The following is a 27,144-nucleotide window of genomic DNA, read 5'->3' on the forward strand; positions in this document are numbered from 1 at the left end:
CAAAATCAATGCAGTCCCCTACTCTGCTCCATGCTGGCAAGAAACAAAGGCATCAGATCCCCAGGATGGACATGGACACCAATCAGCAGTTCTCTGGTGTTCAGCTCTGAGGTTTTGGTTCTGGCCCATCTCTAAGGACATTACTTAGGGCTATTCAGAAACATGAAGGATCCTCCCTTCCTTCAGTAGTCGAAGCAATGGGATGCTACATTTAGCAATGCAGCTGCTTTGCTGTTTGTGGGGAAATAATGTTTGCTGCTACTGCATGGATCTTTCAGCTATTTTAGACAGTTAGTTTCACCTTATACACAAGCTTTTCATTACTGGTATCCCAGTAATATGGGGTTCAAGGAACCATGAAGCCCTCTGAGATTTACAGGAAAGGTTGGTTATATTCTGGGATTTAGCAGTATTGTACAGCAGTACCACTAATTACCATATGAAATAATTAAGGGGTTCTGATATTGTCTTGCTCTTTCAGGAGCAAATTGCACAATACAGCATCTCTCAACCTGTTAAGTTTTAAAAGAAATTTAGACCAGAAAAGCTCTATAATTCTCCTTGGCTGGATTTTCAAAGTTGCCTAAGGGAGTTAGGCACCTTATTCCCTTAGGAACCTTTGAAAATCACAGATTTATTGTTTAAAATGAGAATATAAGGCAAAAAATTCAAACTTGGTTGCCCAATTCAGACACTTCTGACCAGATTTTCAGTTGCTCAACACCCACAATTGGAATTTGATTTTCAAAAGAGTTCAGAAACCTAAATGAGTAGTCAGATTTTCAGAAGGGGGCATTGTGTGCTGAACTTGTTTGAAAATCTGCCCATAAGTGTCATAATGGGAGTCCCAGGGTACTTGAGCACTTGTGAAAATCTGGCCTTCATATAGGTGCCTTAATGAAAGTTGAATTCTTGAAAATGCTGGCCCATAAGGCCCAAATATTCAAAAGTGACCAGTAATTTTGGTTGCCTCTATTTTTGGATGTCCAACTTGGGACATTCTAAGAGAATTTCGGAAAGTGCTGAGCATCCACACTCTGAAAATCTGGACTCTTTGCTGTGTCTTGAGTTGGGAACCTAAAAATTGAGGCACTGAAAGGTAACATTTTCAAAAGCACCTAAGTCCCATTTTCAAAATGACCTGACCACTTAGGAGTCTAAGTCATTGGCTTTCAATGAGATTCAGGTTCCTAAGTGCCTGAGTCACTTTTGAAAATGGGACTTAAGTGCTTTTGAAAAAAAATATCTAAAATTGCTAGCTTCTTTTGAAAATGTTGGCTGTAAATCCATATGTAGGCACTTAAATAAAAGTGACCTGATTTTCAGGGGGTGAAACAAGTCCCACGTGGTCAGTGTCACATTTGATGTCAATTTTTAGTAAAATGGCAGTTAGCTGAGTAACAAAACTTATTATTAAAACCTTTATTTTCATGTGCAAATCAGAGTACATTGACAGTGGGTGAAATTCAAACTAGGACCTAAGTGGTGTATAGGCCTTATGCTCACCCTTTGAATGAATTCCACCTGCCTCCATTTCCATTTATACCATTTGCATAAGTTATTCTCATCCCCTCAGATTTCTGCTATGGGAATGAGGATCTGACCTTTTCTATCAGTGAAGCCATCAAACTGTGTGTAACTGTGGTGGCATATGCTCCTGAATCATTTAGAAGGTAACATCTCTTTGGTTTCTGTCTTAGTTTATGCATGTTTGGAAAGGAAAAATAATAGCTTGGGGTGTGAGGTAAAGATTATGCAAGAGGATTCCAAGCATGGCTGCTTTTTGGTTTTTAGAAGGAAGTGTTGTCTGTTCACAATCTTCTTCTGCTTAAAAAAAAAAAAAAAGAGTTTAAAGTTGGTGAAACGTGCTGTATTTGTAATGTTCTTTAGTGAAAAGTTTGGGAATTTAAATAAAACCTCTGTGTACTCAGCACATCTCTGGCAATTATCCAGGTTAAAACTGGCTGTTAACTCATTACAGCTCTATTCTTGCAAGAAAGCTTTAATAAATACAAGCAGACAAGACTTTGTTTTCGTATCTCATTTGAAAGAAAGCACCTCCAGCAGCAAGCACTGTCCCTCCCCTAACACCTTGCTGGGGCACTGGTACAGAAATGATTTGGGAGTGGGAGTCAGGAGACCTGGGTTGTCCCTGACTGCCACAGACATGATGTGTGACCTTGGGCAGGTCACCTAGCCCTTCTATGCCTCGCTTTACCATCAGTAACATAGGCATGATGATAGGAAACTCAGCTGTGTTCAGTCATCCTGGGCGCCTGGAACATACCTCAAGCATCTGCTGCTGTCTAACCACTTTCACTGGTCAAGGAGGGCATCTGTATGGGGAATATGCTTTGTGGTTAGGGTCCTGGATGTCTGCTCTGGGACTCTAAATCATAGAGACCCCGAAGAGTTCTCAACCCATAGGCGCCTTTCGTAGAGCACAGCTCCCAGGCTGCCAACAGCCATATGACTCAAGCCCCGGGCAGCATGATGGACAGAGCAGCACTAGAAAGACAGTCACTCTAGCCATCTATCTATAGCCACAAGAAGGTTGGGGACCGCTGTCTGGTTTAGGGTCTCTGTGTTCATGGAGGGGGAACGTGAGGGAAGGAGCAGAGCCAGAGAGAAGAGGCAGACAAACACAGAGGGGAGGAGAATTGGGGAAACAGAGGGAAGCAGGTATGGAGGGAATTCAGGAGGGAAGCCTGAGAGAAAAGGAATCTTTGGGAGGGAAAATGAGTGTATTGGAATGAGAGAATGCATATGAACCAGATATGCAAATTAGGGCATTACACAATTGCATGGCATCTCTAGGCCTATATTTGAACAGGTATAACTCAACTACCTTTGTAAAGGGTTTCAAGATCCTCAGACTAAAGGTGCTGTCTTGAAACCAAGTAATTGTATTATATTCATTTCCTGCACCACCTGGATTTCCTTCAGCGGGGTCTCCCATCCAAGTACCTCTCAAGCCCAACCCTGTTTAGCTAGTGAGATATCATGAAATCACAGCCTGAGATGAGATCCAGTGGCCCTTGGGTTGCCTTTGGACTCTCAAACCTCTGCCTGAAGTGAATTTCACTCTGCAGCACACTCCTGTCTAGCAAGGTTGTGTGGTTTCTATTGTCCCAGCCTCCAGATGCTGATGGTCCTGGAAGCACTGGTTCCCTGTTACCTGCAGAAACTGAAGAGGCAGACCTCACAAGTGGAGACGGTGCCAGCTGCTCGTGAAGAGATTGCTGCTACGGCTGCTCTTGCCACTTCCCTGCAGGCCCTCTTGTACAGCGTGGAAGTTCTCACTAGGTAACCCCTGTGGCAGTCAGACTACAGACTGTACTTTGTAACTCGCTGGATAACGTGAGTCCAGGGAACTGCATACTGTGAAGCTGTGATGCACACATAGCGTGCTAGTGTATAGTGGCCACGCTCACCCTCGGTAAAATTAGCACTGTGTTTTACCAGGTCTGGTTCTGAGAGATTGTCTTCAATATGTTATTGATCTTTTTTGTACAGGCCCATGACTGCCCCTCAAATGAGCAGGTGTGACCAAGGCCATAAAGGAGCCACAACAGCCAACCACACCATGTCAGCTGGGGTGAATACTAGGTAATTCCATTGGGTTTTTTTTTTCAATCCATTTTTTCAATCCATTGCTCCCACTAGCCTCTGTTGGAGTTTTGAAGTGCAGGGTCTGTTCTGTGTTCTGGGAACAGTTCTGAAGGCACTATGTGTAGGAGAGAGCAATCAGTCACTAAGGATGACAAGGCCTGAAGAGAAAACAAAGCCCCAAAATGAACTGCTAAGTAAGCAACTGCTAAGTAAGAATCTAGTCCAGTCCTGGATTCTCATTTTAGGACAATGTGACTGAACCGTACTGCATTTCCAGTTGAAATGAATGGCGATTTGCATTTTCACTAGTTTACTTGCTGCTTTTCCTTTATGATCATCTTCTTACAGTTGCCTTTGTCTGGTTCCCTTTGCTGCTAGGCAGAAACAGCAAGGGAGAGGGTGGCACAGAGTGCAGGAGAGAGCAGATATTGATGTGTTGTTTTTTCCCTACTTTGTTTGAAAACACCAGGAAGGAAATAAGGAAAGGAAAGTCTGAAGGGTTGTTTAACTAAAACCCAGTGGAGGTGTCGCCCATTACACTGCTCTATCACTCATGGCAAGGCAGTTCACATGAGGCTGCTGTGAGCACAAAACCTCCGGATATTACATTGTAGAGAGGCACAAAAGCACAGGCACAAAAGCCTGGTACAAATCGTTGGATTTTATGAATCTGTGTGGAGTGCACAGCTGAGTGCACATATCTCTCTGTTGGATACGTTACACGTTTCTGTGGTCAGATTCTATGTTGTCACGTTGCTAGCCTACAAAGAGGTTACAAGTCCAGGTATTACCAACAGCTAAGGGAAATTCTCCTTTAATGCAAGCGGTAGAAGCCAGTGTTTTTGTAGCAAAAGGTTCTGTTCTGAATTCTATTTCCCTTGCGGTATCTGTGTGGTTTAGATGGCAAATGTTGTGTTTTTACGTGCAATGGATGATCCAGACTAGCCCCATGGGCTGCATATAAATAAAGAGAATCATTTTCTAAAGATAATCTAGATTGGTCCCTATCTCTTCTCCCCACATTGAACTAGCTAGGTATACAACCCCAGTTCTCCACACTACTCCTCCATACCACAGTGTGACAACATGTATATGTTTAGGGCACAAATCTAGTCCAGTCACTGAAATCAGTGCATTAAGCCGTGGGATTGAGGCACCCATCCACTGATTGCAGTCTAAAAGTAGGATACAAAGGTAGTAAAAATCTAAGCCAATGCTCATTTTATTAGTCTTCAAAAATTGGACTACAATTACAGTAAAACTGTGTCCTGACAGATTGTTAAATTGTCTGTCTAGAGACTCTGATATTGTGTAGTTGGAAAATCTTCGTGGCTGAAATCTCCAGACTTTTCTGATAGAGAATTTTCAGTGTTCTAAAAGCTATTCAAAATATTTTTTTCTAAAGCTCCATGTTTCAAATTTGTTTTCTCTGTGATGTTTTCCTCATAACAGAAACTCAGTGGTGTCAGCAGGAGTCTAGTGATACAAGACTTGATCACTGTTCCAGCTTCCAAACTATTCTTCCTGGGAGTCAAAAGCAAAAAAACCCAACAACAACAAAACAAAAACCCAACTCATGTTAGAAGAGTTTCTCCATTAGTTGAGAGCTGTTCTCACAAAATAAAATGTTAGGAGGTAGACAGTTATGGGAAATATGATAATGCCATTCTATAAAACAATGATATGCCCTCACCTGGAATACTGTGTGTAGTTCTGGTTACCATATGTCAAAAGGCTATGGCAGAACCAATGGGGTTCAGAGACGGGCAATGAGAATGATTAGGGGAAGGGAACAGCCCTCATATGAAGATAGATTGAAAAAACTGGGATAATTTACCCTCCAAAGGAGATGAAGAAGAGGGGGCATGATAAAATTATGCAAAATACCAGATGATGTAGACTCCAAAAACACAAAGCTTATGTTCTCTTTGTCTTGTAACCCAGAAAAAGGACAATAGTAAACACTTTAAAAAGAAGTTTTGAGTGGGATATAAAACCTCATGCTTTAGGGTTTAAGCCAATCTCTAATTATTATGGATTAGGATGAGATTTTTCTGGGGAGCAGCCTAGCTCTCATCTGTCTACTGTGGGGTTTCTTTCACCTTCCTCTGAAGTATCTGATACTGGACATTGTGAGGCAGAGGATCTGAACCAATATGGCAATTCTGATGTTCCTGAATTCCTATTTGGAATCACAGTGTCTGCATTTTCAACTTCCCAGGTACCCGGATCAAGGAGCCAAACTACACTTTATCAGGTACAGTAAGACCTACACCCCTTTTCCCTGGCATCTTGTGATGAACTCCTCTGAGATGGATTCCTAGTTCATCGGGTTCCACTTACAGTAATTGAGACAAGGGATGCTGTTTCAGGGGAAACCAGCAGAAGGTATTTCAAAGCTAATTCTCAGGAGGGTCCTGGAGGTAACAATCGCACTCTCTCTCTCTCTCTCTCTTTACTACAAACGCCAGCTGCTTTGTCTTCCTTTTGCAGAGCAGTGATTACCTACCGAAATACAGCCCTACCTGTTATGGAGGAGGGGTTCATTACAATCTCCTCATTTACCAAGCTGTTTGTGTCATCTTCCAGCTATACATCATACACCCTCACTTTTTTTAATCCCCAGGGAAAACCTTCACTTGCTGGAGGAAGGCCAGGGTCTCCCCCGGGAGGAGCTGGATGAGCGAATTGCTAGGGAGGAATTCAGGAGGCCCAGGGAGTCCCTACTGAATATCTGCACTGAGTTCTATAAGCACTGTGGCCCTAGGCTGAAGATATTGCAGAACCTGGCTGGAGAGCCCAGGGTAACTTCCCTGGAGCTGCTGGATGTTAAGTCTCACATGAGGTACTCCACTCACTGTACAAATCTATGTGTGCTTGTCTGTATAACGGTGAAGAAATGCACGCTCTGTATACAGGATGCTGTATTCAATTCCAAGGGCAAGGCTGACTAAGCAATTTACATCGCTCAGCCTTGAGAATGGGCTATTTCAGTAGGCTTCCAATCAGGATATCTTGTCAACTTGCTTCAGTTCCACAAAAAGGGAGATGAATCATGAGGAGGAGGGGATGGGGAAAGACAGCAAGTTCTAGTACCCTAAGGAGTGGAAAGTGTGTACTAGAGTTATGAATGCAGAGGGAGGAGAATTCTGAACACAGACATATAGGGAAGTGGGTTCATCTCAGGGATTTGCCATTTTCATTCCCTGACTCTTAATTTTTCATAAAACCAAAGTAACCACTTGCTTTTTTTTTTTTCTTTTTTTTGTTCTAAGAAGCCCAATCTCCTTCCTTATCCCACAATTACTCTTGGCACGCTGGCAGAGTCTTGCAGAAAATGTATTCGGTGTTCCCTAGATTGTGTCTGGTTCCCTGTGCATTTCCTGGAGATTTCATACACTCACAACCAGTGGCAGAAGTTCATACTATGAAGTACTTTGCTGAAGTTGACAATTGTCTCGAGAGTCACTAAAACATGCATGTACTTGCTTGATCATTATTTTTCCACGTGGGTGGGGCATGTATAATATTTGATATAATAATGAAAAATAATCTGCAGGTGGAAAGACATCCTATTGGGTATTTTTGGTTCTATCTGCGCTGCAGGTGTGTTCTGATCGCATAGGTATTTTCGGAGTGATCCCTGGTAATAAAATATATTGCCCCTATATAAATCCATGGTATGCCCACATCTTGAATACTGCGTGCAGATTTGGTCGCCCTATCTCAAAAAAGATATATTGGAATTGGAAAAGGTTCAGAAAAGGGCAACAAAAATGATTAGGGATATGGAACGGCTGCTGTATGAGGAGAGATTAATAAGACTGGGACTTTTCATCTTGGAAAAGAGACGACTAAGGGGGGATATGATAGAGGTCTATAAAATCATGACTGGTGTGGAGAAAGTAAACAAGGAAGCTCCTAACACAAGAATTAGGGGTCACCAAATTAAATTAATAGGCAGAAGGTTTAAAAGAAACAAAAGGAAGTATTTTTTCACACAACGCACAGTCAGCCTGTGGAACTCCTTACCAGAGGATGTTGTAAAGGCCAAGTCTATAACAGGGTTCAAAAAAGAACTAGATAAGTTCATGGAGGATAGGTCCATCAATGGCTATTAGCCAGAATGGGCAGGGATGGTGTCCCTAGCCTCTGCCAGAAGCTGGGAATGGGCAACAGGGTATGCATCATTTGATTACCTGTTCTGTTCATTCCTTCTGCAGCACCCGGCACTGGCCACTGTCAGAAGACAGGATACTGGGCTAGATGGACCTTTGGTCTGACCCAGTGTTGTCATTCTTATATAATTGTCTGTACTGTATCCTGTTATACAATGAAAACCAGGACTAATATGGGGCAGTTTTAATGTAGCTCTCACCATAACTTGAGAGTATCTGAATGCTTTCAGAGGATATCATTGGATGCTTCAGGATTGTTCCTTGAACTAAAAGCGACTAAACACTGATAGGCCAGATTCACTGGGAAGGGAGCAAAGATGGTTTTAAACCAATCTTCTGCTCCCCCATTCCTGGGGCTGGCTTGATCTCCAGAGTAAAGTAGAGCTCTGAATTATATCAGGCTGCCCACAGTCCCAAAGGGACATTCTGGCAGCCAGTTATATCCAGGCCCCAATCAGATATCCTTTCACCCTTACACTGGAGGTTGGGGTATAGGGGCTGGTGTAGACCCACCAGTCCAGCTCTGTGCCACCCAGAGATTCCCCTTACACAAAGGGAATCCTCAGAAGGCAGATCTGTGCTTTTTATGGACGATTTGCACCACTGGAGACATCCAGAGGTGCTGCAGTGGGATGCAGAACCTATCCCAAAGAATTTGCCAGACAGCTTCTTTCATAGGTAGAGGTCTCTGGATGAAAATCACAATATTTTTGTGTAATATTAATTTAGATTTTGTTTTGCAAATTCCTGCAATTTCACCTCCATTTTTTATGTACGATCCGAACAGAATGCCTTTTTCTGTACAGTAAAGAGAGTCGTATTTAGTGGTTAGTGGTTAACTCTTCAACACAGGACTTCCTTCTTACAGTAGATGCATGAAATTCTTGTGTGGTGCATGGCTGGAACATAAACTGATTTAAATACAGGTGGATGTGTGTGGTCTGGCAGTGTGTAGATCATTGTAATATATTCTCCTCTGGAAAGTAAGTGCTAGAGAATATCAAAAATAGGAAGGAATAATTATTTGTATGGCCCCATTTTGTTGCAGTACAAATTCTCCAAATATTTCAAATTGACTTCAGTGAGCCTCAGGAATGTACATCCAATGCAAGGTTTAGATCATAGCATAACATTAAGTGAGGGGTGTGGATCTTCCATATTACATTGATATCCTTGTTTTGCCTTTGCACACAGTATAAGGTGTCTCAATTTGCACAGGCTGGGACTATTTTCTGTTTTATACTAATATGGAAACTTTATTTTCATGAGTTTGTATGTGTTGGAGTCACTGAACTAAGCCCATCTTTGTATCATTCATCAGATGACTTAATAGTGTCATCAGTGAATTTTGTTGAAAGATTATAATGAATCAGGAAGTAGGGGAGTAGGTGGTAAAACTGCTCATGGTCATTTCTGCCTGTTTTCCAAGGTGGAAGTCCTTAAGAGATCAGAAGTTATCATAATGGAGCTGAGGGCCTGAATCACTGAAGTCACAGTGTAAGCTGGCTATGAGTAATGTGACTCCTCTACTGCTCCAGGAAATTGCTGGTTCAGTTTCAGTGCTAGAAATGCGTGGCTTGCTGGGATTGAAACAAATACAGTCTCATCCATAGTTAGCATGAAATCAAATGGTGGATCATCTTTTTCTCCAAAGAATTTATAGTGGAAATGTTGAGGGTTCCCCTTTGAGAGCTGTGAGGGTCCCTGGAGCTTTAGTGGACTGTTCTGAGGAAGGGATGGGAAAATCCAGTCTCAGATTCAAAGAACAAATCTCAGCTACAAAGATTTTTTTTTAAATACACTTGTACACTATAGACTGTCTTTAGAATTTAAAGGTTGCCGGATAAAACTGATCATAGTCACATATAATAAGATACAGTAGGTGACTATTTTGCCTAACCAACTTGCATTAAAATCAGATCCATGCTTAGGGTGTCTAAACAGCAAAGGGAATGTGTTTGGATTTATTTCAAGTGCCATTGTTGAATCAAAAGTAAGAAACTTAGCCACAAAAGCTGATAGCCATTAGGATTCTCTGTGTAGATCTAAACTCCCAATCACCTTCGCCAAAACAATATATGACTGGGGGGAGGGGGGGAGATTTTTGTTAATGTGCAGGTAAAAGAAGATCATGGGGCTTTTTCAAATCCCTTTTACCACATTGTTAATAATATTATAAATGACCATAAAATAATCCCTACCTATGCAGAAAAAATATGGAATAGTGCCAAGCTTTTTAACCATAAGTTAAATTCATTCAAGAATGACAGTGCTTCCAAAAGGTGGATTTCACAGAGTTAAGGAGCTGTGGCATTTTGGCACTACATAGCAACAAGATTTCAGACAGTACATTCCCTACGCTATCTGGGTTATGGCTTCCTGCTAGGAGCTGTATCTCTGCTTTAGTATCCTTCAGCCATTGCATAGCACATTAATTTCAGCCTGAGACAGAGCTAGAAAAGCACCTGAAGCCTAAGAGGAAACACCCTTCCAACACACAGTACTGGTCCCCAAGATTCACCTTTCCAAGGTTGTTACTAGAACTAGTTGAGCAGTTTTCAACAGAACAGTTTTCTGTTGGACAATTTAGTTTTGTCAAAATGGAAACATTTTGTGGGAATGTGTCAATTTCAGCACATCAAAAAAAAATTACAGCAAGTCTTCAAGTATCTGTTTAACTGCTTTTCATATTCCAAGCATGAGGTAAATGCTGCCGGGGCGCCGGTGGGAGATACTGAAACCCCATAAGCATGGCTATCTGGGAGAGTCAGAAAGAGCCAAAAAAGTAATAAGTGAGGCTAGTGGGAGAAACAAAATGAAGCATGTTGGGAGAAATAATCCTATATGCATAACACAGATTACATGGATCTGTGAACCACATTATTTTTTAAAGTTAAATGCATCTAAATTGCACAAAAATCCACATAGTCGTCCCCCTATATTGACCTGGTAACATTACAAAAAGACAAACCACTCCAGCTTCACTGACACATTACAGGTGATTGCAGCAAGCTAGCAAATACCCTTCACTGGGATTGCCCATATTATATATTATTATCAACTGAACACAGATACTATGATACCACTGTTTTAATAACATGAACTAGCCTTTCTTTATGTTCCTTTTGGTGCAATTTACCAATCTACTATCCACATGATGATGTATTCCTTATATACCATACATGAACATGAATAAATATTGGTTCCACAAGAAGCTTCTTAAGGGGCCAGGAATGTGTGATCATTTGACCCAAGAGTTTAAATTGCAGTGCTCTTACCTCAAATATCCTTCTGTTAAAAGAGATTGGTGATACCTCCACCAGGCGGTGGAGAAGCTCACGTTGCAGAGTATCAGATTTCCCTCTTAACAAGCCATAATTTTAGGTTGGCAGAAATTGCACATTCCCTTCTGAAGCTGGCACCTTATGACACCCAGACGATGGAAAGCCGCGGGCTCCGGCGCTACATCATGGAGATGCTGCCCATCACCGACTGGACAGCCGAGGCCGTGAGACCTGCCCTTATCCTCATCTTAAAGCGATTGGATCGTATGTTCAATAAAATTCACAAGATGCCTACTTTGAGGTGAGCAGGTGTAACGGAAACCTTTGGGTCCGTTTCTGATGTTGCAAGCCTTGAAGTAAGGGTATGTCATTTTATTGACAGTGTCATGCTGCACTGAATTTTTACAGCAAAACAAAACAAAGACGCATTTCTCCTGTTGGTGTATATTTATGTCGCCATTTTTCTTGGTGCCGGCTTCCGGGCAGCAATAGAGGAAATGCATATTTTACTGAGAATGACCCATAAGAAATCATGGAAATCTAACACCACCCTCTCTCCCAAAATAAGTCTTGAGGCTATAAAGATTCTCATTATCTCTCTGTGTCTTTTACATTTGCTGTTTTAAAAAACATAAAGTTAAATTAATGGGAAGAGTATTTTTAAAGTCCGTGGTTACAATATCAATCCTGTAAGGCTCTGTACAAATGATCAAAAATAGTCTTGGCCTGTAGTACCATTCAAATGCACCTGGCAATGGAAGACATGAGTGTAGGAAGTTCCTCTAGCAGGTGAATGGTGAAAGCAGCATCACAAGAAGCAATATGGGAGGCTCCAGGGAATGATAATTGAACATGGGGCCTTTCGACCTCACTCATGTGACTCCAGTCCAGGTTAGTAGCATAAAAATTCCCATCTGATGGCCTTTGGGTGGCCTGTGTCAAAGGAGTTGGTGGTCTCAGTCCGGTCCCTTCTGGACAAATGCCCACATTGCAAAAACCACCATGACAGTTTCCTTGAGTTGGTAACCTTGTTAGTAGTGTTAGCTGAGAGTCCAAGGATGGAAGGGTATGGAGACTGAACTACTCTCTCTCAAATACCATTGATCCCACCGTAGAACATCTGAAATTCTGATTATGAGGAGTGCCGCAGGCACCAAGCGAGATGGGGAGATATGATCTTTCTCCCTGCCCCTCTTCTCCCGCCTTCCTACTGCATTTCCCTTCATTAAAAGAAACCTTTTTTATAAAACCCTGCCTTGGCAGGGAATTGGGACCCACTTTTAATGCCGCCTCATCTGGCCAGTGCTGTTTTTTGCCATTATCTTGCTGTCTTTTCTACCATCCCTTCTTCATCTTGGGTCCAAAAAAGCAGCCCAGGGTTTTTAAAACAAATTCCCAAAAGCCCCCCTCTCTTTGTAACCTGTTCACAGGTTGCTGAGCAGCTGGAACCCCTGCCATAGCCTCACAGTAACTCCAGCTGCACCTGTACAAATCCACCTGACTAGAATCGCGCCTTCTGACAGGCCCAGGCACAGGAGGAGCTGCTGGGTCACTCGCCTTCCTTCTACCAGCTGACCCAAATGCACGAACCAGCTTTCACATAGTTTGGCCAGTCAGCCTATTACATGGTGAGCAGGGCTGCAAGCACCGGTCCAGCTCAGTGCTGCTGCTTAAAGGAGCAGGCCACTGGGACTCACTGGACCCATTTGTAGGTTTTGAACAGCTTCCTATAGGTGTCCAGCTCAGAAATGGGAGTCTGAGTCTGATCTGGATGGTATACGCGTCAGAGTACAGGTTCGCTATTGGAGGGCATTCCTGTTTGGGGAAATCCTGACAGGGATTGACCTACGTGTCCCCAGGTATATATCTGTGGTACAGTATCTGGCTTACATACTGCATACCTGGTACTCCCTGGGCGAAGGAGCCTTTTAAGAAGTCTACCATGGAATCTGACTGGGAATCTGATTCAGTAGTACCACATCCTCTAGTAACGCAGTGTCTGCCTCATTCTTGCCCCCAGCATCCAGGGATTACTCACCCTGCCGCACAGACTTGGGAGGTATACTCCCATCCAAAGAGACCGCCTCTGGGGATCAGGGCCATGGGAAGCACATTGATGCTGCCTGTGTTGTAACTGGTAAAAGAGATCTTCTGTCTCCAGGGCTCTCAATCTGGCTCCTTTTACAGACTCTAAAATCACTATAAAGGAAAAAGCAATCAGTAAGGGATGTAGTTAAGGCAAATTATTGGTTCTGTCCTGCTGCGGGGAGGGGGGGATGCAGAAGGTGAAGTCTGTAGTGTTCCGTCTGTCTGTGCTCTGGGCTCAGGCTAAGTGGGAGTCCCCACAATATAGCAGACTAGGCTGTGCAATAGTGGGGGAGGAGATATTCCTAAGTACTGGAGTTTGTTCCACTCAAGATTTTATGGTGAAGTCTACATTAAATCAACAGGGATTTCACAAGCCCGAGTGGAATGACTGTGTCAGTCTGCCTCCGCAATGGCAGACCAGCTTCCCTAAGTGTAAAGCAAGCAGCAGTCATCAGACAAGTTCATCTGAGCTGGCTGTCTCGTGGATGTCCCAGCTTGCACGCACAGGCTTGCTTGCAAAGGGGAAAAGTTAGGGTTTGAATCGCAATCCATTCATCCTCTCTCTCTCTCTCTTTCTCTGTTTTTGTTGTGACGGTTTTTGTGTCACTAATCCAGCGGGGCAGGAGTGCCTCTGCTACCTTCCCAGTCTCATCTCTAACTCCCAGTGTGTTCTCTGAACAACGTGGGTAAAACTGTTACCCCTGGAATGCACCTTGTTGCCATCATGGATGTCGGTGCTGTCTTAAACGTTCCTTGTTGGAGTCACCGTGTATCAGTCACCTTGTTTCGGTGTGTCTGGTGGGGGAGCCAAACAGCTAACAGCAACTACTGTTGTATTCCAGGCGACAGGTTGAGTGGGAGCCTGCCAGCAATTTGATTGAAGGGGTTTGTTTGACACTTCAGAGGCAGCCAATCATATCCTTCCTGCCTCACCTTAGGTCACTGATCAATGTCTGTGTCAATCTGGTGAGTAGCCAAGTGGCAATATTATGAACCTTTGCTAAGCTTCATTCTGCTGTTGACTTTTCTGGACTGAAGATTAAAGTTGATCCCTTTTCCTGTCACCTATCCACCTGTGCAAGCAGACTTCCCAGGTGACACTAGAGATAGTGAGGTACATTTTTAAAGTGGTGCATGGGAAGATACAGGGACTGATCCCCAGGGTCAAGTGATTTATTTGTGTTACTTCCCACACACCACTTTGAAAATCCACCTCTGCATGTTGCGCTGAGAGTTGAGGGCTGCAAGTTGGAGAGTGGGGTGGTGGAGACTGCACACACCTGGTAGCAATGGGAGGGTGGGACTAGGGGCAGTTTCAGTTTATAGCCGGGAAGGAAACTTTACTGCTCTGTAAAAGGGCATTGAGTGGCTAGTTAGAGGGTTACATGAGTAGATTCACTCTGCCATTTGTAATGTCCCTGGTTTGATCTAGTGCAGGCTTTTGTGTACAATGTTCAGTTCTCATCCTTAATCAATACACAATAATGTTGGTGTGTGTTTGTTTTATACTTGAGCACAGACAGCTTTTGTGGTTTTCGTGACTAGAGAGATGGTATGCCCAGAACTCTTGGAGCCTGTCTGACCATTTGATAGTGATAAGCAATAGTTACATGTAATATTGCTTCTAAGACCATGATACCTAGGAAGTATCAAGTCAATGGAGCTATGACCGTTTATGCCTGCGGAGGATGTTTCAGTCTGAGTTGGAAGAAATACCAATATTGAGGGAAATGGATATAGTAGCATTTTTAGTTTCATTTGGGTTAAAAATATCGACTTTGAGTTCTAGAATGAAAATGTGTGGCCTTTTTTTTTTTTTTTTTTTTGATGCTTTGGAAAAGCTGATGAAGTCGATGATTGCGCCAAAGAGCTTAAAAACAAAATAAAAACGCATTTCTACCTTGGCCATGTTGGCATTCATCCACATTTTTATCTTCATTCCGGATCCACAGAGCGTTTACATACAACGCAAGGGGGTGGCGGGGAGCTCCAATAATGGCAGGAGTTCTGGTGGCTCCTTCGTTGTTGTGGCAGCCATGTTTGCTCAATGGCTATTTGGAGACCTTTTGTCTGGAGCCAGCTTTGAAAATTTGACCCTTTACACTACTCAGTGTTGCACCAATAGCAGCAAACAGCCCCCCCAAAAATGGTAGCCAGGAACATGGGGAAGCCTTTAAATGAAAAGAATAGGGGGTTTTCACCTCTGAATTTAAGCCTAAATTTGTCATGTGGGTTGAGAGGTTAGTTCAGTTAATTTTACAAACCAGAGTCCCCAATAATACATTGTGCTTACGGAGAGTCTGAACATTGTACAGAACTGGGCCTGGATCTGGCTAATACTGGATCAACCTCAGGACATTATTCTTCCAAGAGATCAGCAAGGGAAGGAAAAGGGTTACAAGTTAATTGCAAACTTCCTGCTTGTATTACATTTTCCCATGGAATACAGTAGCTACATGGCATACCCACCAACTCTACCTGTTCTACCAGTCCAGTGCTGGTTACTCAGGGCTGGTACTGGGTACATTCATGAAATGTACCAGTTTCCCTGTGCGCTCTGTCCACCCCCTCTGGCTTCCCTGTAGAGGTTCCCTATCCTTTCCACCCTTTCCCTGCTAGAACCATCCCTTCTCCTTTGTGGCCCCAGCTGCCATGAGGCATTCGGAGGCACTCCTGCTCCCCGAGCACCCCAGTCCCACACCGTCTGAAGTGTACCTGTTTCTCTTTCACAAATGTTGGAGGGTATGCCATGGGTGGAATTGCAGTAGTCAGTGCTGGTGATGTGCTTTGTTTGTATTGCAGGTGATGGGAGTAGTAGGACCTTCCAGTGTTGCTGATGGATTACCCCTTCTTCATCTCAGCCCTTATCTCTCGCCACCTCTGCCCTTCAGCACAGCTGTTGTCCGGCTTGTAGCATTGCAGATACAGGTGTGCCTGCCCTGCCTGGTATCAGGCCCGTTTAGCTTATGGTTGAGACACCAACTCATAGGTGCTCTTTTTTCTGCAACAGCTGGGCAAAACCTGTGGAACAAAATGTCAGCTCTCCTCTGTAGGTCAAGGTTTGGAACACCAGAACGGAGCTCAGGTCTTAATAAGCAGCCAGATCCTCAACCAGTGTCAATTGGCGTAACACCACTGATGTCAGTGGAGCTATGCTGAATTACACCAGCTGGGAATCAAGCTCCATACTTTGATTCCTCTCAGGATCCAGGAACTGAGCAGAAAGTCTTCTATTACCTTTTGTGAACAGTCCTATCTTCGGTCGCCCCCATGCAGCCCCACCAAACTTAATGGGGCGTCATTTGCGTAACTGAGATTACTGAGTGGGATTTGGGCCCATTGAGCCAGTACCAAACTGGCGCTGTTTGTGCAAGCAATACATAGAAGAGAAAAAAGCCCAAATGCACACCGATGCCTGGCCTTTAAACTGCTTATCAAATATCATCCTTGACTGTCAAGAATAGTGAACACACGATGATCCCATTGGGAGGAATTTCATCAGTATATTCCTTTTCAGCTCAGTGCCATATGTTTACTATTTTGGACACGAATAGGTTTTTAAAATACATTTGCAGGCAGCTATTCCATGTGCACTTGGACCCTGTCTGCTTCCATATGCTTTATACCTCCATTTTGGCATGAAAACAAAGGGAATAGAGAGCTACACAGGGGCAGAATGAAGGTGCATGTTTCCTGATCCTAATCTGTATTTCAGCGAGTCAGAAGATACAATGACCTCATTCGGGAATATTGTGCCCGTGGACTAGTGCACCTGTGGAACAGACATTTCAGTTTATGTCCTGCGGAAAAGGACCTAGGGGTGACAGTGGACGAGAAGCTGGATATGAGTCAGCAGTGTGCCCTTGTTGCCAAGAAGGCCAATGGCATTTTGGGATGTATAAGTAGGGGCATAGCGAGCAGATCGAGGGACGTGATCGTTCCCCTCTATTCGGCATTGGTGAGGCCTCATCTGGAGTACTGTGTCCAGTTTTGGGCCCCACACTACAAGAAGGATGTGGATAAATTGGAGAGAGTCCAGCGAAGGGCAACAAAAATGATTAGGGGTCTAGAACACATGACTTATGAGGAGAGGCTGAGGGAGCTGGGGTTGTTTAGTCTGCAGAAGAGAAGAATGAGGGGGGATTTGGTAGCTGCTTTCAACTACCTGAAAGGGGGTTCCAAAGAGGATGGCTCTAGACTGTTCTCAATGGTAGCAGATGACAGAACGAGGAGTAATGGTCTCAAGTTGCAGTGGGGGAGGTTTAGATTGGATATTAGGAAAAACTTTTTCACTATGAGGGTGGTGAAACACTGGAATGCATTACCTAGGGAGGTGGTAGAATCTCCTTCCTTAGAGGTTTTTAAGGTCAGGCTTGACAAAGCCCTGGCTGGGATGATTTAACTGGGAATTGGTCCTGCTTCGAGCAGGGGGTTGGACTAGATGACCTTCTGGGGTCCCTTCCAACCCTGATATTCTATGATTCTATGAATTAACCAATGAGTGGCACGTCCACCATCCAGATGAGCGCTGGGACAGGTTTTTCAGAGTATGGGGGGTGTTATGGGAAAGAGGGGTATAGGGCCGAGGCATCAAAGCACATCACAGTCCCATTTACCATGAAACCGGAGATGGCATCCATAAGGTGAACATTGGCACTGATCGGTGCAGAGACATTGCAGGCTTCTTCCTGGGCTGGGCGATTTGGTTCTTAAAAATATAAGAGCCACCCTTACCTTCTCTCAAATCTTTACCCCTGTTTAGAACCTAACTCCAAATGAATCTTTTTTTTAAATCAGTCTGGGATCTTTGCATATGTGGGTTTTTTTGTTTGCTTTTTTTTCCATTTTCACATGTTTTTCCTGGGTTTCAGAAGGGATCAATACTGGAAATGCCATAATACCACCAGTATTTCCAGCAGGATCTGAAATGGAAGTGCTGGAAATCCCACAAGAAAAACCTCTTCTCCTGGGAATTCCACCCCAGTTTTGCAGACTCAGGTGGTTCTGCGGTTCAGTTTCAATTCACACTGGAGTATCTAATAGTTTGGATGCTCTATCCAGGCTTCGACCCTTCAGAGGTTCACCCAACATATGTTTCTTTCACTGCCACTAAACTTCTTCTGCCTTGGACACAGACCTGTTCAGGTTGCGGGGGCATTTCATTCAGACTTGAATAACTGTCAAGATCCAAGTGTGGGTTTCCCTTGTTTTCAGGAAGGGAGGCCACCATAACATCAGGGTTTTGTGGGTTAGTGAAGCAAAGTGAAGAGGCTGGGAAGTGAGGGTGAATCCTGGAGTAACCTCCACATTCAGCAAATGGGGAGATGTTGTTTTTGACATTGGTATAACTCCCTCTGCTCTTTTTTTCCAGGTAATTCGGGCTGGATTCTGATCTCATTTGTACCACTCTCGATTTGGAATTACAACAAATTGACTTCGAATAGATTGATCTGGATTTATAATGGTGTATTTGAGATCAGAATGCCCTTTATCACTTGATTATATTAAAAACAGGTGACATTTAGATGCTCTACTCCTATTCAGGCCGCCTCAGAGCTTGTAATTTTATCAGTCCATCAGCTGTGTTATGCTATGTAAACAAAGCCTATGGGAATCATCATTCTCCACAGTGGTTTATATTTCTAATCTTCTGATGAAATCATTTAATCCTTTCTTATTATTACTGCACAGGCTTTGAAAGAAGATTTTCCCTTAAGCCATGTGATCTCCCCATTCACCAATCAGGAGAGAAGAGAAGGAATGCTTTTAAACCTACTGATTCCATTTGTGCTCACAGTAGGATCTGGAAGCAAAGGTCTGATGATTATTTAACAAAAAGAGTTCCCCCTTCCCAGACAACAAATATTTGCCTTTCCTACTGTTGTTGCTTCTTATTTGGTTTCTTCTTGGCTTGGTTAGAACTCATCGGGGTGGTGGAAGCGAGCTACAGTGGGAGCTGTTGTTTCTCCTTTTTGTTTCAGCTGTGTCACAGATCAGTGGTTCTCAAACTCACTCTTTAACAGATGTGCTCCTCCTTTTGAAATCAGAGCAATGACAGAGTTCTGGACAAGACAAAATTCACCATAGTGTAAGATACAGAGCTACGGGGGCAGGAATTTGCCACTGTTGGTTGCTGTTCACGCAGTTCCTTGCCAGTTGTCTAGGCCAAATCATGCTCTCACTCCCGGTCTTCTTCTGTAGATTGTGGTCACTTCTAAGCACTTCCCTCAAATGCAGGCGTGAAAGCAAAGAGTGAGGGGAAGAGACGAGGCTGAGTCATTACGCTCATAGGGTTTGGTGCTGCCACACAAGCGTGCATTTTGGGAATAGAATAACTTTGCCTTTGCTTACAGAAGGAGAAGCAACATAACAAGGTTGGGGATGGGCTTGGTTTGAGGGAAGTTCTGATTACATCACAGCTGGGAACTGAAAACGAGGCTGTGGCTTTTGCATGGCTTTGAGAGGATATGGCCTGATCTATTTTATTGCTTTCCTTTGCCTGCCACCCGCTTCGATGGATCTTAGACAGTCCCTGGCTGGAGCAGCCTGAAGTCCTTCTGCTGCTCCAGACTGTTATTAACATCCTCCTGCCGCCTCGGATCATCAGCACTTCCCGCAGCAAGAACTTCATGATGGAGAGCTCCCCTGCACATTGCTCCACCCCAGGGGAGCCTGGGAAGGACCTGCGCAGGGAAGGGCTCGCAGAGTCCACCAGCCAAGCGGCTTACTTGGGTGAGTGAGTGCTTCCCCTCACCCATCAAAAGAGAGAAAAATAAAAGGGAGCGTTTAGGAAACCCCTGGGAAGGCAGAGACGATCCTCACAGGCACCAGCTGAGTGGAAGTTATGTTTGCCCTGCTGCCAGAAGGTGTCATTTCCAGCTGGAGTAGACACATCCCCCCCCCAAAAACAGAAGTGTAGCCATGGCAGTGCATGCAGCAGGAAGGGCAGTGATCCCGTCCAAGCCCCTAGATACTTACTTGGGGCCACTGGCCTGTCCCACGCTTGGGCCACTGCAGTTGTGTGCTATTTTTAGTGTGTTATGTCTCCTCAAGTTGGAAATTATACCCTCGGCTGCAGTGAAGGCATACCCTGAGCTATTTACAGCTGCTTTAGCCACAGCCATGAGCACTGAGTGGTGCGCATGCTGCACCAAGCCAGGAGTAGCTCTGGCAGGCATGGTCTTAGAGATACTTCACCGATTGATAGTTCCTCTCCTGCTCCATTTGCTCTTGGGAGGGGTAATTGGCTGATGAGCTATGCTAGCACTCACGCTGGTCAGCTAGTCTGGGCAAACTTGCAGAGAGAGGTGGAGTCAAATCTGCCCCCACTTCCCCAACCGCCTTTTGTTGGGAAAGGAGCAAGGAGACACATAGCCCTGCTTATTCTTCTGTGCCTGGGCCCAAGGTCTGTGTAGCCCGAGTGGGAGTGTAAGGGCAGTTCTTTCTGCCCCACTTGGGGATATACCCCCTATGTCACAATCTAGCCTTTAATAAGCAGCCTCATTTCCAGCCTAAACCTTGTTCATTTGTAAATTACCTTTTCGATGGGTTGTGCTAATGGATTCTGATACTTGGCTTCTTGGATCCAAAATAACCTTTGGTGTATGGCTCTTGCAGCTGCAGTACTGGAAGGTCTCTCTTCGTAGCCTCATTAACGACCTCCTGACAGCAGTTACATGGCCATTCCCTCTGTGGGGTTGCACAGCCTAGATTTCTCTCCATGGTCCTTGATCAGAGACTGGAATCTATCCCCACTCTGGACTGGTTTTGAAAGAAGTAAATCCCGAGGAAGGGGAAAGAATTCTTTAGTGCAGTCTGGAAACTTTGGACTGGGTGGTATCTCATGGAGAAATTAAAGGAACATAATTGTACAGAAGAAAAATCTTCTAGTAACTCACTGGCAGAGCTGGGAACAGAACTCGTGCTTCCTGATGCCAAGTCCTGTGGCTCTAACCCCAAGACTGCCCTACTCCCCGGTAGGAGTTGGCAGCTGATGGTAAAGAAACTGGCCTAGGTGTGTGTGCACTCCACTGCTCACTGCGAATACTCCAGCTGTTAAAGGCTGGAGTTAACGGCTCTGGCTCTGGCTCTGCAGCACTTTACACGTGCTGGCGTTTGTTCCCCTGCAGCCCTGAAGGTGATCCTTGTGTGCTTTGAGCGCCAGCTTGGAAGCCAGTGGTATTGGCTGAGCCTGCAAGTCAAAGAAATGGCCCTGCGCAAGGTGGGAGGGCTGGCCCTCTGGGACTTCCTGGATTTTATTGTTCGCACCCGGATCCCTATCTTCGTGCTTCTGCGGCCCTTCATTCAGTGCAAGGTAACACCAGTTTTCACCCTAGTGTCAGCTGCGTCATTAGATAATATTTTTTAGGCAAGACACCCCATACTGTCTTGCAAGGAGAATGTGACACGGGCTTTGGGGGCAACCGCGGTCTTGGGGAGAAGAGTATTTTTGCATAGGAAATGACCCCTGACTCTGTGCTTTGTCTCGGAAGGATGGCTGGAGGCATTTCCGAGATCTTGGTTCTCTAGTAGACCTGTGTACAGACCCTATTGCAGCTAAGGAGCATCCATTACAGTGGATTTTAGGGGCCACTCAAAGAGTAAGTCACAATGATGGGAATTCTAATGCAGCAGATCCACAACACCACATTGGTGCAGAATGGTACTCATCACCTCCTCCTGAAATTCTCTTGGAATTTGGATAGGTTGATGATGATGTCGATGATGTAATAATGGATATTAGCGTAAACAACAATTATCCATCAGCTCAACCTCCGCCTTCCAGCTGGGTGGTAGCTCTCTCAGGCAGACATAGGAAGGAGTACAGTAAAGGAAGCCTTCAGCATTCCACAAGCCAGGAAGATTTCTCATGGGTCAGCATTCAAGGTGCTAACAGGGGAATCCTTACTCACTGGGCAGGCATTTCACCTTGCATTGTTACGGCCTTATCCCACAAGGCACTGAGCACCACCCCGTGACTTCAACGGTAATTGCAGGAATTTCGTCAACTCCTGGGATCAGAGCCTTAGAAAGGAGGTCACAAGTGGCCACTATTGAGGTGACTTTATATTAATTGGCCCAGCTTTGGGGCTAATGTTTGTAGTAATGTCAGATTAGTGGTTGCAGGTGTCAGATCTGTGTATGGAAAAATCCAAATGCTAGTCCCCCATAAACTCTGGCTTGCCAAATAATATGATGAAGCCTGGGATTGGTAGAGAGATCTCATAAACCAGCTATCCCCTCATGAATTAATCTTGCATGAGGGACCTTCTTCCCCCAACTCAAAGGCCTGTCTAATTCCTGGATGGCCCAGTGACAGAATGAGAAACATTTTAAAAGTATTCAGTGGGACAGGCCAGAGGGGCCTTACACTTGCCCCACTCTTTTCCCTGGCTCTTAGCAGTAACTGTCGACGTCTGTGGTGGGCACACACTGGAGATCTGTGAAGGAGTGAGCTGCAATTCCTAGATACCCTGGTGACAGGGTTAGTTCTCTGCCCCAGCCAATAAGAGTACGTCTTCACTGCAGAGTTAGCCCGGATGATCAGCATCTGACTTAGCCTAGCCCGGGAGTGAGCAGCCATGCTGCACGGCACCCCCAACATTGCTTTGTGGTCACTGGGACTTCTAGGGGACATCCCATGGTTCTTTGTGCTGCTGTGATTCTCTCCCAGTGGATTGTGGGAGAACTTGTCTGTCTGTTTTGGCACATGATGGAGAAATTATGGGAAGGTGCTGGATGACACTTGGCACTCAAGTGGGTTAGCCTGCATACTCACTGCAAAGTGGATGGGTTACCCACCTTAGTGAAAGCAGAATCTGGGTTTAACCCGATAACCCAGGATGGGCCAGTTAACCCAGGTTGGAAGCACAAGGAAGCCCTGATTCCTACCTACTAGTATATTAATAGCAACAGTGACTGGTTTCAATGTACATTGAATCAGATAAGCATACAGTATTCCATAAACCTGAGAAAAAACCTACGTGTTCGGTTGTGTTTTCACATGCACTTACAAAGCTCATCCCTAGGTAGATAACATTCCTCTGCTTGTTGCTGTATCAACTTCTTACATACAAGGACAAAAATCCTCAGCCTGTAGGTGTACAAGCAGCCAAGGGATTCTGATGCCAGACACTCATGAGCTAGTTGGAAAGGGACAGAGTGTTTCTCTGTGATGCTGGAGTGTTCTTTTGCTAACAGGGGTTGTTATGCCTCTCTGTCAGCTGCTGGCCCAACCTGCAGAGAATCACGAGGAGATGACTGCCCGGCAACATATCGCTGACCAGCTAGAGAGGCGCTTCATACCACGCCCTCTGTGCAAGAGCTCCCTCATCACGGAATTCAACAGCGAGCTCAAAATCCTGAAGGAGGCAGTGCACAGTGGGTCAGGTAAGGCTGTTCTGGGAGGGGGAGGATGCTCGCACACAGAGGAAAGAGGATTTCTTACCCCTCTGTGTGGGTACGCACGGCAAGAGTCAATAGTTTTGCCCATAGTATAGCACTCTGTGTGCGAAACTTGATTTAATATATGGAAAGTTAAATGCATAGAAGTGTGCAGCTCTCGCTTCTATCGCAAATACATGGAATTTACAAAAACAGAAAGGCACTGCATGGAACTGTTCTGACTGCTTCGTCCTCTCTTCTGGGGTGCACTGGGGTACAACAGCAGACCCACAGCAACAGGTGCTTTATGCATGGTAATTTATTATGTTTTTAAAGTGAGTTTTGTGCTTGCAAAAGGTGCTAGCCTGACAGCCCTGGAGACTGAAGTCCCTTCTTTATGAAAAGATGAGGTACAGCATACAAAGCTCCCCTGCACTGCCTCGTTAATGTGCCGCAACGCACTGAGGGCGACAGGGTTGGTTTCCATGCCCTGCCAATCACTGCCCCGTCAGCTGAGACAGCCAACAAAAGTGCAGATTACGGCCAGTTGTAATGGCAGCCTTGTTACATTCACCTCTCCACTAACTAAACTAAGAACACCATCTCACTTCTCATATGCCTACACGCAGCTGTCAGGTGGTAACCTCTTTCAGTCACTACTGACCAAAGTGCACTGTAACCAAGGCTGTAGAGGTGAAAGTAGTTTTTAAAATCTAGATAGTCTCAGCTCCCCTCTTTTAGAATTAGCTACTTGTTTATCAGCAGCAGATATTTATTTTCTTTTTTCCTTGTGAAAGGACAGCTGAGCATTTTTTGGCCCAAATCTACGCCCTTGAAATCAACGGGAAAACTCCTGACCATTCATGAAGTGGCCACTTCTGCAAACTTTCTCCTTTGCTGTGTACATTTGCTGCCACTAGAGAGCACTCATTACTTCCAGACTGTGGGAAACTTTATATCGAGTACTTTGTTCTCAGAAAGAAAGTAGCTCTACGTGTTTTGCCCCATAATAATGTGCCTTGCTTGCTAAACGTCACAGAGGGGCAGTGGATGTGGCAATATGGCTCAGGGAGAACATAAGAAATCTTTGCAGTGACAAAGGTGTCTTGCAGGTTAGCTGAGCTGGTAGAGTTGTACTGATCTGGTGTCGAGTAAGCACAAGCAGTGGTAGAGTTCTCTTTCACAGCCGCTGCAGAAGGCCATTTGGCCCTCTGACTTTCCCACTTCTCTCGCCTTTCCCCTAAACCCAGGCTGAGGAAGATGCCCTCGCCCTACGGGGAACAATATTTCTTTCAGCCTTGGAACTGACTCGGCTTTGTTTTCTCCACTCTGTGCAGCCTACCAAGGGAAGACCTCCATCAGCACCGTGGGCACTTCCACCTCCGCGTACCGCCTCAGCCTCGCTACCATGTCCCGCTCCAACACGGGCACCGGCACTGTCTGGGAGCAGGACAGCGAGCCTTCCCATCAGGCTTCGCAGGACACTCTGAGCCGCACCGATGAGGAGGATGAAGAAAGTATGTGGCTGCCGGGGCAGGATCAGAGTACAGTTGCGGCCCCTCGTTGCCCAGGCCCAGCTCTGCTGTACGGGCAGAAGAGGGTGTTGTTTTGGGCAGTAGAATGATCAGGGACTCTTTACTGCTTGAGGCCTTAATGCTGCAAGCCCTTTCTTCGTGCACAGCCAGGAGGAAAAGGCTGTTGCTCTCCAGCGCACGTGTGAACAGAGGGTACATGCGGGCACATGGTTCAGCGTTAGGGGTGGTCGCCGCACTATGCAGTTGTTAATGTCAAGTCCTTACGTGCCTCCTTCCATACTCTTGAGCACAGGGCTGAGGAAGGGTAAGGTGCAGGTGTAGACCGTGAATAAAGCAGAAGAGACATGGCAGTCTTCACAATGCTGATAAGGCATTTAGCTAAACAGTCCCCTCTTTGGCCTGAATCCTGCTACTAGGCAGGAGCAATTTGGTGGCTGTGTAGCAGGCATCACATTGCAGCAGTATCAGCTTGCTGTGCACTTCCTGCTCATCTCTGAACCACGGGCTTCTATGTGTACCTGTACCTGCACTGTGTGTGGTCAAGCCGTGGCTAGTGTCTATGCTGGTTGGGATGTAGGACCTAATCAAGCATTTGTGCGCATTTTGTAATACATTAGCTGATCAACAGAGGACATCAAGCCTTAAGACTTCTGTCAGCCAATACTCCACTCCTTTATACCCAGTGATAGAGGCAGAAAAGGTTCTGAGTTGTATGAAACATCCTGGTGTCTCTTTGCAGAGAGGGTTTAGTTTTTTATAGTTTGTGTGGATTTGTACAGTCTGAGTTTCACTTTGAGTTTGAAGGGAAGCTCATTGAAACCACTGAGTTTGCCTGAATTAAGTTTTGATATCAGAAACATCCAAGAAGCTCCTGGCTTCTTTCAAAACCATCAGCCAGGAGCCCCTGTCATCTCTATCCAGGAGGCTTGGGCTTCCCACTCATGTAGCTTTTATTGTCTTCTGGTGGTACAGAGGTTGTCCTAATGGCTTGAAACCCTTGCCACTCACCTTTGGTGCTTGGGGACAACTGCCTATTCCCAGAAAACTTCAGACATGAGAGAGGCAATGGCCCTAGAATATGAAAAAGTGTAGGAGCTTGTTGTGTGGAGATGATGTCCCTAACAGAGAGAGTGCTCCTCCTGAAACTTGATACATAAGGATTTATTACAAAACATTGCACAGCTTGTGTCCTGGTTTCTATACACTGTAGTTGGTGACCATGGTATCTTCTGGTGACAGTCTTTGATTCATTACAAGTGACTGCCAGCTGTGATGAATAGACATCTTCCTGTTTGCCTAGGCCAGTAAAGACTCTAGCACCAGCACTGTCCCCTCCAGTCTGATTTAAAGCTGGCTGACATGCCGAAAAGAAGCATGAGAGAGCCACCAAAATAACCCAAAGAAATGAACCTAAATTCTCCAGGGAAAATTAATTCTAAAAGAGACGCTATTGAGGCAGTTTAGTTAATGGCATGTCGGAGGAACAACATGCATCATGAACCTTTCTATAAGTAGTATTTAAACTACTTGTTGGGTTGCAGGTCAAAAGTGATCATTTGATTAAAAGAATCCTCCAATGTCATAGGAGAGTTATTGTGTTGTGTTACAAATACACAGACTTTTTTTTATCAAATAAATGCAGCAGCGTTGGTATAGCATTCAAATTCACATAATTAAATGCAGAAAAACTTCCACATCTTGGTGTTCATAAGAAGAAATTAAAACTTAACAGCTTTCAGGTTCCCTTGGGATGTAACTGAAAATATAGGTAGTACTGGATTTATTTTTGAATGATACATGCCCTCTTTAAATCCAACTACAATATAAATATGCAATATTTTTTTCTAGAAACAGGAATTTATTCACCCACAGATTATCCCAACATATCAAAATTAGAGCTGGTAAAAAATGGGGGGGGGGCTAGAAATATTACATGAAAAATTCTCCAGTTTTTATTTTGAAATGTAAAAAAAAAATAAAATATGGAAAAATTTCAATGAATTTGTCCTCTGTTTTCCGACTTTGTATAGAGTTGGTCAGGTTTTTTTAATTTCAAAATTTTAT

At 44.6% G+C, this 27,144-nt stretch overlaps 1 protein-coding gene across 14 annotated transcripts in view; it reads left to right on the forward strand.

The window, feature by feature from the left end:
• The window catches only part of UNC80 (unc-80 homolog, NALCN channel complex subunit), a 188,906-nt gene that overhangs the window by 144,211 nt on the left and 17,551 nt on the right, over positions 1-27,144 (forward strand). For all 14 annotated transcript variants that reach the window (XR_012154378.1, XR_012154377.1, XM_073306691.1 and 11 more), the window contains 13 exons: positions 1,577-1,673; positions 3,136-3,306; positions 3,517-3,609; positions 5,834-5,869; positions 6,239-6,457; positions 11,175-11,375; positions 14,005-14,128; positions 15,965-16,090; positions 18,854-18,977; positions 19,688-19,894; positions 21,292-21,476; positions 23,386-23,551; positions 24,883-25,062. Coding sequence is in view for 12 of the 14 variants with exons in the window: in XM_073306691.1 (XP_073162792.1) it covers positions 1,577-1,673; positions 3,136-3,306; positions 3,517-3,609; positions 5,834-5,869; positions 6,239-6,457; positions 11,175-11,375; positions 14,005-14,128; positions 15,965-16,090; positions 18,854-18,977; positions 19,688-19,894; positions 21,292-21,476; positions 23,386-23,551; positions 24,883-25,062 (1,929 nt within the window). In the remaining 2 variants the exon portion in view is untranslated. The remainder of the gene's footprint in view (positions 1-1,576; positions 1,674-3,135; positions 3,307-3,516; positions 3,610-5,833; positions 5,870-6,238; positions 6,458-11,174; positions 11,376-14,004; positions 14,129-15,964; positions 16,091-18,853; positions 18,978-19,687; positions 19,895-21,291; positions 21,477-23,385; positions 23,552-24,882; positions 25,063-27,144) is intronic.

This window comes from Lepidochelys kempii, chromosome 11 (assembly GCF_965140265.1).
Source record: "Lepidochelys kempii isolate rLepKem1 chromosome 11, rLepKem1.hap2, whole genome shotgun sequence".
Taxonomy (NCBI): Eukaryota; Metazoa; Chordata; order Testudines; family Cheloniidae; genus Lepidochelys; species Lepidochelys kempii.